Consider the following 12,998-nt stretch of genomic DNA (forward strand, 5'->3'; position numbering starts at 1 on the left):
TAGGTCCAGCAGTCTGGCGACAGGAAGCGCTATCATGAAACTCATGTAATAATGCAGTTTTAAAAGCCGATAAGTCATTCTAATGCCTTGGCCTGGTAGTTTCAGCTTGCCGAATACACTATAGTTGTCGACGTGGGCGCCTTTACGTCAGCCGCGGCGGCCGATCGTCTTCCTACCCGGCGCACACTGGTCCGAAATCGGAAAAAGCTGGAATAAAGTCCAAAATGACCTTTTTGGGGATAGAGACATGAAACTTAGCGTAAATACTCATAAATCATTACCAGGTATATATTTATACATAAATACGACCATTTAGTGAGATGCAGTGGCCCAAACATGACCAATTTTTCAATGCCACGCGAGATATCGTTTTTCCTCAAAAAATATTTCAATTTATTCAGGTGGTTCTGCGTTGGTGTGAGTTTTATGGAATAAAAAACGCAATATTCCTTTGACCCGGTGCTTTGCCTATACTTTCAATTACTTTTGAAGAATACAAGGATCAAGAACTTTGCTATTTCCACATAATATTTTATTAGCACCGACCATGGTTTCGTTACAGAGTAACATTATCAAGGTGAAGATTTAGGTAAATTGACAGAATATATATATAGCAGGAGTCGTTGGTTAGGGGGAGGTAAGGATTGGGGTTGGAGCTGGGTTTGGCGTCACTGTAGGTGGGGTGGGTGGAGGGGTGGATGAGTAAGGGGGAAAGTGGAGGAGGGGGGAGCGAGAAGGGTAAAGGTGGTCGTTAACAAGGTATGAGTCCCTGTGGCTTAAAATTTCCAATTCTTCTAAAGCGTCTAATCTCCGTCCTTTCTTCTCAAAATGCAGAATGGTAGGGATGAAGTCACTAATGTGCCCCATGTCATTAAGGTGTTTTGCAAATTGGGAGTGATCCTTCCCCTGTCTATGACACATCTGATGCTCGGCTGCCCGGATGGAAAAACTCCTCCCTGTTTGGCCGATGTAAATCGCGTCACAGTCGGCGCAATTTAGGCGATATACTCCGCTCCGTTCCTCCGGGATATCCCTATCCTTTGGTGACCCCAGCATGCTCCTTAATGTGCTGTGGTTGTAAAAGGCTGGCCTTATTTTTTCTTTGGGAAGTAATCTTTGCACTCTCAATGACAAATTCCCAAGGAAGGGAATCCGGCACCATTTAGGAGATCCCTCCGGGGGATTATGCGTTTTATATAATAGTCGTCTTGCCATCTGAGTTCTTTTTCGTCGTAAGATGGTATCCACTAATTTTTCTTTGTAGCCATTGTCGACAGCAATGTCCTTTATGGTACGGAGTTCATTCGCTATGTTACTTTCCGACATAGGAATGTGGAGCTCTCGTGGATGATAGTGTCGGAAAAGCATTCTTTCCTGTAGATGGAAAGGTCGAACTTATGGTTTATGATTCTTATGGAGAGATCCAAGTAATTCAATACGCCTTCCTTCTCAGTTTCCATGGTGAATTTGATATGTTTATCCTGAGAATTGAGCACTGTCAGAAATTGTGATAACTGTCTTAACGTACCTTGCCACACACAAAACACATCATCTACATATCGGTACCATTTTACTATGTTTTTGAGTAGGGGATTTTCACTACAGAACAGGGCTCTCTCGAAATTGTCCATATAAATTTCTGCTAGAATGGGGGACAAAGGTGACCCCATGGCGAAGCCATCTAATTGTTTATAGTGCTTGCCGTTGAAGAAAAAAAAAACTGTTTTGATTAGTGCACAAATTCAGAAGGTCACACAATTCACTAGTCACTGGGTACGGTGTTCCTGCCTTGATGAGGGTTAGTTCTGCTAATAGGGAAGTGCACTAATTTTTTTTTATTGCTGAATTTGAAAGTTTAGCCTAAAAAAGAAACATTAGTATAGTCACTTTTATTTTCTGCATCTGGGGTATGCACTTTAAAACGTTTTGAAAGTCGGAAAATTTCATGTTGCGCTGAAACACAGTGCCTCCATCTTGATTGAGATGTGACGTCACAAGGCAGTAGTCACCAGTGGAGTATCGCTGTATTCCGTCGCCTTCTTTAGCGCGGCGAGAGTTTCCGGGAATCGGTGGAGTTTGCTTCCTAAAAATGTCGTCTAGTACCGAAAACATGAATTCAAAATAGAATTATAAATGATTTTTTGTTCCAAATTTCATCTCGACGTCGAAACAAAAGCCTGGAGAAGATATTCATTCCCGTGCCTTAAGCACAAGCTATACGGAATAAATGGTTCAAGGCTGCTCCTGACTCTTACCTATCGATGATATTCTGTTTTGAAGATCATTTGAAGGTATTGTAAGATCAAATTGATATTTATATTATAATAATTTACTTAATAGGTACCTCAGTCACATCAGAAAGTGTGTTGAGTCAAAATATAGCAGCTTCCGCGTAGACCTACGTAATTTATAAACTGAAAGTAGTTCGGTTAAAGAATTATGGCGCGACTGTTTTTTTACACGACCGGGCAAAATACGTACTTTGCCCATGATATGTGCATATATGATAACAAACGATTTTTGTTAAAGTTAATCTTTATTTGTTGAAATTAGTACATTTATAGGTGATACAGATATAAAGGTACACGGCAGGTCGCGCGGCGTAATTTGTATTCCACTGGTGACGGGTTCATCTTGCTGATCTAAAAAATTAGCTACAATACCTCGGACTTTGAAAACTCGCAATATAGGCAGTCAAAGTACATTGTAAGAATACACGAGACCATTATAGCCCAGAATGTACGTACAATGTCGAAATCCTTGGTTTTCAAAGATTGACGTATTTTATACGCCAGCGCGCCCGGTCCAGGGTTATCAACTTTTATTTCATCCTATTTGTTAGTTGAAATTATATTTCAGAATGGTTGTTTTAGCACAGCTACTGAGGTAAACTGGTAGGTACTGAGTACAAGGTACTGAGGTATGTACTGAGTAAGTAAACTCCCTTTGGAGTAATGTGAATTACAAGTGTTCGAGATATATGGCATTTTATATTCGCTTTGTGTTCTTATTAATTATGCCTGTACGCATATTGTTGCTTGCCGCGAGCCTTTAATGGTATGTGCTCTTGCAAGAGTGGTTTTCATTTTTAATGTGGAAGTTGGTCAGTATAAGCAAAGAAAAAATTAACATCTTAGCGCACACCAACCCTTGTAGTCATCGTATCTCGGCGTTTGTAATGACACTGCTAAAATACCTAAACGCCATAATGACGATAAAAAAAATTGTCACATGTCAATGATTGCTGAAATTATAATTAATGATAAACTAGACGCCGTATGATCACAATGAAGGCAACAAAAAATAATGCCTAGACGCAGGCTTGAACCACTGTCCTTCGGGTTACATATCTCCTTCGACTCGTTCACACTACCACTACCCCAACCGACCCATTGAATTATGGTGGATATTTTAAATTTATATATAACGTGTAAAAAGTAACGCATGAAAATTAATTAATTACAGCCTAACTAACGCCCTAATTGAAAAAGATGCAGCAAGGTACGCGGTCTCCCCTTGTTAGCCTTAACGTCTCGCATTTCTATGGAGCGTTGAACCTGTCCTCCTTATTCAAAAATTCAGTAACCATAAATACATCAAAGTTTGGTATACCATTTATAAATCGTTGGAATTTTCCTTCTCCCAACCAAGATTATCTTTTCTTGAACCCATCCTGGACAGCGAACCATTGCAACAACCAGCCAGCTCGGAAATAAGGCTAACATCCCATGATTCTAGTAGCGAAGGGCGAATGTTCCGGCCGGCGTGAATACATACGCAACGAATAAGTCTTGCAGTAAACGTCTGAAATAGGTTTATTAGTTTGACTCGGTTCTTACAAAAAAAGTTTTGGCATGATAAACGGCATTGTGCCAAAATATACCCAGCGAAAAATAAATGCCATCATGCATTTATTAAAGATTCAATGTGCTATTCGTACTACTCTTTCCAAACTTGAAGTTGACACGTAAATGAATATTAATATATTACGCAATGATGAAGTCGTTTACTCAAAAGAGAAGCAGCCACATATATAATCTGAAGATATTTTATGACAGCAAAAAACGGATACCCTCAAATTCTGTAATTTTTCTATGCAATAATAGTGGTAGAACTAAACGGTGTAGAAGCTGCCTTCTGCTACTGCCTTGTGACGTCACGGCCAATATTCAACATGGACACCCGTTTTCGCGGCCTTTGAATTTTTCTATATTTCAGACGGTCATCTCGAATCAACTATTCACTATTAGGATTTAAACTGTGGTTTTACGACATTATGTTATTCTGAACTCTAATTTAAAAAATGTGTTTGGTGCATTTGAAACACTAGTGCACTTCCCTATTCCAAAGCTTCCTTCCTGGGGATGCTCGGGAATAGATTAACTACATCGAACGACACTAATAAACACTTATGTTGTAGCACTTGTTGTGAGAGCTGGTTTGCCAGTTCATATGAATTTTTCACACTATAATATGAACTGGCAGATTCATTTATTCTTGTATTCTTGATCCTTGTATTCGTGCTATTATGGATTTCCACCAAGTTACGCCCTCTACGATTAATTACTTTTGAAGATTTTAGCTCTCATCTGTCTGCTTTTACAACGCAAAATGGCCGACCCGTTTTTCACGTGAAATTTGACATAAAGTAGACATTATCTTTCGTTTACGAAAAATATAATTCGGAAAATTTGAATTACAATATAAAGTAGAGATTTCTAAAGAGCACTAATTAGAAATCTCGGAAAAAAAAGTTTTCAACGAAGGAAATAAGAGCGATTTTTCAATCGCGCGTCAAGGCTGAGCTACACGCCGCGGAACTCTGAGGCTCGGTAACTGAGGCCGAATTTTCAAGTTATTAAAACATTAGTCTTGAAAATCGTCATTTAAAAATTGCATAATCGTCTTCATTGACTTAAAACATTAAACTGAGGATGTTAAAAAGGATTATGTATAGATCGACTAGACCATTAAGCACATTACTCCAGTGAAAATACTAAAGATTGGATATTTTTCGGAACCACCCCTCGCATAAGAAATATGGCTCGGGTATTGAAGTAAAGTGAAGAGATTAAGTCGGCATGCTTATGATAGAGAGAAAAATGAACTGTTTTCGTGAAAGGCGACAACCGATACCCTTTTTCCCTTTCCACCTTCACCGAGGTGAGACGCGCGGAAGGGGGAGTTTTCACAACACAAGGCACTTTTAGCCTTTTTTATTACTGCGTCCGTCCGATGTGATACTCATTTGTAGCATTTAGTTTCTTTCTTGAACTTAAAAACAGCAAGAGATTTTAAGGTTGATTAAATGACGTGCGAAGTATAGAATTTTTTTGGCTCTACAAAGCTAAAGATTAGATCTATAGTTTGTTCGCTTCGTCCACTTGAGTTCCAGGAAGATTCAAGATACAAAAAAATCGTTGATATAATTTTTAATAAAAATTCCAAAGTCTCCGAAGTCTTGCAATTTTGGTAGGAAAGTACTTGCCCAGTCACACAAGTGTGTAGCAAAAGGACATTTTCTGCAGGCAGCAATACTGTAACATGGAGACGTCAAAAGCTGCTGGCTGAGCATGTAGAATAAATGGTTTTTCTGCTTGAGAATTTAAAAGGGCCAAATATTACATGATTCATATACGTTGTATGTAATCTTTATTATAGCTGTGAAAATTACTGTACTCAGGGCTCTCCCTTGTAGTTTGGATACATATATATGGTCGACATATTACTTGGGGTTAATTAATTTCAATTGTCCCTACGGAACTGTTGAAGACACATTAATTTTCATTTATCTCCTTCTTCTGACAATAACCATCAACCATCCTCATTGTATTTTCCTCCTTACATTAGGCTAGACATTCATCATAGAAAATTGGAGTAGAATATATTGTAGTATTCATTGCTGTATATGCCTGGTTCAGAAATTATCATACTCGACTCGATACTCGCGAGTAATTTTCAACTCGACTCGAGATCAAAAAGTGCTACTTGGAAATCCCTATTATATTCCGAAGGAGCAAATGCAGACGAGGGAGCCTGTGACAGGTATATGTTCAAGATACAGTGATGCATTTGGAAAAGTACCCAAAGTCACCATAGCAACACTGTTGAAGCTGAAGTGGAAGCTTACTTATCAGAGATGAATGCACCACCAAATTCCTTCCCTGGGAAATACTGGAAGACTTGCATCTCCTACCCAAGGCTGAAAGTATTAGCGAAGAGGTTTCTTGCCATACCGCCATCCCCTGTGTTCAGTGAAAGACATTTAGTTCAGCAGGAAAAATATTTGAAGTAAAATGCAACAGACTTCATCCTGACAGAGTGAAGATACTTTGCTTTCTGAGAAAAAATTTAAAGCCTGTAAAAGGAGACTAAATTTGTGAGACATTATTGATAATGATGAGATATTATCAATAAAAGATAGATATTAAAGGAGATACTTTTATTTTAAATCTAAACATGAGTTCTAATATTCTTAAGTAATACCTATATCATGTAACAACACTTTTCAGGTATGTTCCGTTTTGAAATTTAGCTATTATATTTAATTACATAGTGATGATATGAAAGATGCTTCTGTCAACTGACTCTTTCACAGAGTAATATTTTTATAAGTGGTTTTCTTGTTGCCTGGAATTAAATGATATTTTTCTTGAAGCCTATGGCATCAGAATCGATGGAATCGGTATCCGTAGAATCGGAATCGAAATGTCAGAATCGGAATCGGAATCGATAAAATTTTGGAATCGACCCATCACTAATTAATAATAAAGAAGTTTTCAACAGACACCACCAGTGATGTGCATGAAATAAATATTCCACAAGAAACATTGTCTCTAGAAGAAATAAAAAGGTTTTGTGACTTGTGTCTATAGTGTTGCGTGGTGGTTAGGTTTTGTCATGAGTGTGAATGTAGCATCACAGGAAGTTTTGGTCTATTTCTTACATCCCAAAGGACCATCACCATCATATGTGTATCCTCACCAGCCATGCATTCTTAATATTCCAAGTGAACAAGTTTTCGCTAAGGTCGATCCATGTACTGCAACTGGGCGAACTTACAAATTAACAGCTTTCGACACTCTGAGTTCAGAAGAAGCACTTCAGAGGAGGAGGAACTAATTAGTTTTTGATTATATTGCTTCCTGGGTGTTGTATAGAGCATTAAATTTTATTCTATTCATAATTCAATTCTATTCAGGTAATTTCTATACATAAATGCTAAGTTTTTCCGCTGAATGTGAAGTATGATGTTTTCACGATTTTTTTCTCCTGTTCCGAAAGCCATCCCAAAATGAAATATATACCAAAGATAGAATGCATTTAACTGTTTAACATATTTTTTCCGAATAAAATTTAAGATACATTTTTTTTAGATACTCGAGGTCAAAGGTCGCATGGTGTGACCTCGGAATAAAAAATATCGGTATCTTAAAATCTAACATTTTTTGCAGAAACCATATTCTTTTAGCTTTAAAATGAGACCAACAGGAAGTTTCTACCACAATTATTAGCTAAGTTACGATTTATTTTTGTAGAGCATGCGAGGGAAAATTTTGCATTTTTTGTCATGTTTGCAATCCTGCTGTATGAATACCGAGTATGTCTGAGGGGTAAAATTTTGTGTATGAGCACAGTTTCATGTGCTTCAACTTCCTACCAAATTTCAAGCAAATCTGAGACGGTCAGGTTGGGAGCTGTGATTATTTGGCAGGGAATGACCCCACTAAAGAAGCCACTCTAGCCCTTCTAACAGCATATGAAATTAGAGATATCAGTAACGACAAGACACAGAGAAATAAATATTTTTGGCAAAAGGTGGCAGAGGATGTAAACTCTTCTAGCACCTTAACCTATAAGGTGAGCGATTTCTCAATATTAATTAATAACATTTAATTCGTGTAATATGAAAAGACCTTAAGTGTGATAGATTGATGTCTGATTGATGGATAATGGCTATTCATCAAGAAGAAAATTCACTTTTTTTATTAAGAAATCAAAGATGAAACACCTTACTGAGACGAATTATAACCTATAACTTTCAGCTGAATAGTGATCAGGTGAGATGGAAGTTTGGTGCCATAAAAAAATCATACAACAAAAAGAAGGACCATAAAAGGAGAAGTGGCAATGATCGCAAAGATTACTATGAATTTGAAGAATAGCCAGTATAATAGGGGACAAATCTGCTGGTAATACTGTTTTACTTACAGCTCTCACCTAAAAATTTCCAATAATTCAGACGGAAAAGAAAAAGCTCTAGGAATTGATAAAGACTCTCAGCCAGGATGTTCCTTTGCAAGTCAAGAAACACTCCCTTCAGCAATTGCCCCTAATAAATCTGAGGAATCCCTGAGACATAGAGTGAGGTAAATTACAGGTGAAAGTCGGAAAGTTGCCATAGACGAGAAGTTGGAGGCATTTAGAGATCGCTGCGGGTTTCGCCAGTATATACCACATCAACCCGCCAAATATGGAATTAAAATATTTGCTCTCTGCGATGCTAAAATGCATTAAACGTCCAACTTAGAGGTTTACGTTGGAAAACAACTCGAAGGGCCGTATTAAACTGAGAGTAGAGCACTTGCCGTGATTGAACGCTTGTGTAAGCCAATTTATTACACTAACCGTTACGTTACCATGGACAACTGGATCACTAGAATTGAGCTTCTTGAGAGCCTGTGCCCACTGAAGTCAGCTGATAGATATTCAGCAATCAGAAAAAATAAGCACGGCTTACCACCAGAATTCGTTCAAGAAAAGGGACGCAAAGTGAAATCATGTCTGTTTGGTTTTAAGAGAAATTATACAAAAGTTTCGTTCGTGCCAAGAAAAGGAAAAATGTTCTCTTGATTTCAAGCATGCACAATGACCAAGTGGATGCATTAACAACGCATGCAACTCGGGGCGGATCCAGGATTTCTTTCTGGGGGGGAGGGGGGCACAAGCAAGGCCATATACAGGATTTTGTTCTGAGAGGGGCACAAGGATACCTCGTAATACTAAACGAACGCAACGATAATGGGACCGCATAAAAAATCTTGCATATTCCTTAACGGTCTGGGGGGCACTTGCCTCCGTGCCTCCCCTAAAATCTCCTATTCATGCAACTAAAAAAACCTGATATATTTTGACCTACAACGACACAAAAGGTGGAGTAGATGTAGTGGATAGGTTGTGCTAGACCAAGAAGTCGTTGGCAAATGGTTGTGTAGAAGAAAGGTTTGTACGGCGTAAATTTATTGAAGGAAATGCATTATCCCTGATTGAAAAACGCCTTAGGAATCGTGCATTATGGAAAAAATACCACGAATCACTCGTTTGCGGATAAATGAACTACTGACCACTACGCCATCAGAACTACCTCCTAATCCTACTAGATTGGGCGCTGTAAATAGTGACAGTAAGAGATATCGTAAAACGCGATACTCTAGTAAAATATGGAACTCATTTCTCTGCCTTGAACACGTAACCTTGCTATTCGACAGGTGATATGCCAAAATGCAGAAGCTTTCTTTTGACATTGATATTTCTGAAATATTCCTAATTATGTACGACTGAATGTCTTTTTTAATTTCTGGCATGTAATGTAAATGAAACCTATTGCTAATTATCAATACCTTGTATCGGATTTTTTGGTGCACTAATTAAAAAATATTAATGTACAAATATTTCTTTCTGTTAACTTTCAAATGAATAAATTTTCAAAAACATTGACTTTGCAGTGAAATTGTGAAATAAATATTTATAATTACAAATGCAATTACGTTATTTAAACCTAATTCAAGGAAATACTCAATCTTAAAAACATAGGAGACCACATCGGTCCAGGAGACCAACGTCACCACTCATGAACCAAAAAATTCACGTCACCACTCTAAGGTTAAATCGGTAAGCAAAGTGCGTGGCCGGGTAGGTCGCCAAGCAAAAAAGGGCGCCTAAGCGCTGGTTTTTAAGCCCTAAAAATATCACATTCATTACATAAGAGCAAGCAAGTCATAAGTTTGCGCTGATATTTAAGTCTCAACCCTCATTCCTAAGGTACTTGTATTTATCATAAAATGTATCCTTAGACAATCCCAATACTACCTCTCAGGTTATTTTTAAGGTGTGGGCTCCGGGATGTTGTCCGCTTACTCTAGAAAATGTCTAAAACCGGCCCTGGCAGTGCAGTGGTATTATCTTCCTAGTACTCATCTTTCCTGTGCATTTTTTTCTTCAAAGGCTCTTCTCTGCCCATCCAGAGTACCAGAAGATGTTCAAGTCGTTCGCCGGAGTGGCGAGAAGCGACCTTCCGCAAGACAAACGCTTCCAGGCACACGCCACTACCGTCGCGTACTCCATTCAAAACATTGTCGAGAACTTGCACGACCCCGAGTGCCTCGTCGAGCTGCTACACAAAGTCGGATGCAACCACGGACGCAGGAACATCGAACCCAAAGCCTTCCAGGTGAGATTCAACAAAGGCGTCACAGAAAGGTGGAGCTTTTTTTTTTAAAGTACAAATTTCACACACCCTTCATGATTCTATAAATCCTAGTTGTTCTGTCTCAATCTCCTGCCGCGAATACGTAATTTACAGGTTTCAATCCCAGTCATGGCCAATGACTTTTCCTCAATTGAATATTCGCACTATAACTGCACTTGAGAATGAATCCGTTTAGGTGTTTCCTGAGAAAGCCTTCAGAGATTATCAGGAGACTTCTTCAACTACGTGCAAAAGATCATAAACTAGGTCTAGAGACAAAAGCATTATATTCTGAGTAGTAAAGAAAGAAATTATTTCATAAACCCATCAGCATTTACAATAAATACTCCTCAAAGTAAAATAATTTAATGGCACATGTGGATTTCACAATTTCATAAGTGTCCAAAAACTCAATGTGAAATATAAAAATCAGCCTAGATGAAAACTTCTGGAAATAATTCCATTTGGCCGATAACCGAACATCACCTCCAATGGCGTAATCAAAAATCATAAACTCTCGTATTGAATGTTTCAAGGATGATCTTATGTCCCAGCAAGATAATTCGGCTGGCCCTTAGATGAGGAGGAAGAAATCTGCTACAAACCTTTAAATAGTGTTTTGGTCGTAATGAGTGTCATAAAGTATGTCACCATTTGAGCAACAATTCATATCGAGACTCAGATATGGACAGAGAAATTTATTTTCTACTTTTTAATTGACGAGAAAAAAGTTGTTTTTAAATTTTTTTTTAATAATATTATTTTCTAATTTTTAAATTCAAATTTAAGATTTATAAAATATTTATTTTTTTATTAAATTTTTCTGAAACATGCGCTTGCATGCTGCAAAACATTCAACATGTCACACAACAAATTCGCTGAAATGTGATTGCAGCGGCACCGGTGGCAAAATGTGAAATTAATTTTCCATACAAAATTTATTTTATAAAATTTTTAAAATAGTTGAAATCTAGTCATATTCATGACAGAAAGCATATAAATATGCATTTTCATCAAGATCGGAGCTAGATATAAAGTTTCAATGCTCTAGCTAGTAGTTAAGTATGTTAAAGTTGAGTTGCAAAATTCCACCGTAACAAGCAGACAGACAAAGAGACACGAAAGTAAGTTAAGAAAAACGTTGTAAGAAACGCAATACGGTGGAGCAATATTTGGACTGATGGCTGGGATGCATGTGATGGATAGATACGTCTTCACCACGAAGTAATTTCATAATGAAACCCCAAATAGCACGCATTGCATGATCACTCAGTGATTCAACCGGATGGGTGGTTCCGATAGGTGAGGGCAGAGCTCACCGCAGACCAAACCATGTGAATATTGCGTGTGAATGTCACACATTTCAGTTCTTTCGCAGGACCACCTCGCATTCCGAGGATTTTTATTAGAGTATTCCGAAGGCTTAACGCGATATTTGAACCCGGGTCCTCTTACTCGGCAACCAAGCGTTCAACCCTCTTAACCTATCATGTCCCCGTCCTACTCCATGCATTTGGTAAAATAATTCCCGCAGAATACAAATGAAGCCATAGCGCGCCAAACAGAAGCGTAGATATAAGGCATTCAACTGTATGAACATACTAACATGTATCAACTGATGACAAATGCTTTTTCTCCCACAGAACCTGAGAAATGTGGTCATCACAACCCTGAAGAAGCTGCTTGGAAAGAAACTCACCCCATTCGCGGAAGAGTCGTGGAAAAAAACTCTCGACGTAGCAAATTCTGTGATATACAAGGGATTGGATGAAGGAAAGTTGGAGGCAAAACCCCAGGCGCATTCTTGAATATTATGACAGGCGAACACAGACGATCAGAAAGGCAACAATGTCGACCAAATCACAGGAATACGAACACTTCATCAAGCATCGACAGCATAGTGATGAAAACGTACTTAAGTTACAACAGTTTTTGTCAACTATTTTCAATTGATATGTTTGGGGAAAGCAGTAGGGGGCAGCCCTAAACCGGAGTAACATGATGAGATTAACCATTAACAATTAACCATTTTTAATACTTCATTTTAGCAGCTAATTTAGTTTTTTTGCATAAAATATTACTATGCACTGTACTATCCTTTGGTCGACACATTTTTGTCGTGATTCATTTATTACCACTACTCAGTGTGTTGAAATTGTTGCAAAAACGTCATCTCACCCCCCACACCCGGGGAAGGACTGTTTTGAATGGTTTATAACATTTTTTATGGAGATAGAGAAGCAGATATTTTAACAATTAATGTAAAAATTGTATGTACGATTTCCTAAATGGAATATTATGAAACTATCACGTAAAAATGGTTAAAGTGGAATTATTTACACTGTGAAAAATTGTTCTTTAACAGAGGAATCAACCAAAAATATTTACTGCAATGACGAGCGATACTTGTAAGTGGAAGCAGACCTAAGGGTCGACGTCAGTCCCATCATCCGAAAGCTACTTTGTACTTATACTATTAATAGTGATGTACTCTATGATATCATGACATCGCGGGAACATTGGTGGCCAA

The 12,998-nt window shown here is 38.1% G+C and overlaps 1 protein-coding gene across 1 annotated transcript in view; it reads left to right on the forward strand.

The window, feature by feature from the left end:
* LOC124156361 (hemoglobin subunit gamma-like) overlaps nucleotides 1–12,788 on the forward strand; it is a 40,107-nt gene extending 27,319 nt beyond the window's left edge. Inside the window, exons 2-3 of the mRNA XM_046530889.1 lie at nucleotides 10,225–10,450; nucleotides 12,112–12,788. Of these exons, the coding sequence (XP_046386845.1) occupies nucleotides 10,225–10,450; nucleotides 12,112–12,276 (391 nt within the window). The 3' untranslated portion in view covers nucleotides 12,277–12,788. The remainder of the gene's footprint in view (nucleotides 1–10,224; nucleotides 10,451–12,111) is intronic.
* Nucleotides 12,789–12,998: the final 210 nt, after the last annotated feature.

Source organism: Ischnura elegans, chromosome 1 (genome assembly GCF_921293095.1).
Source record: "Ischnura elegans chromosome 1, ioIscEleg1.1, whole genome shotgun sequence".
Taxonomy (NCBI): Eukaryota; Metazoa; Arthropoda; class Insecta; order Odonata; family Coenagrionidae; genus Ischnura; species Ischnura elegans.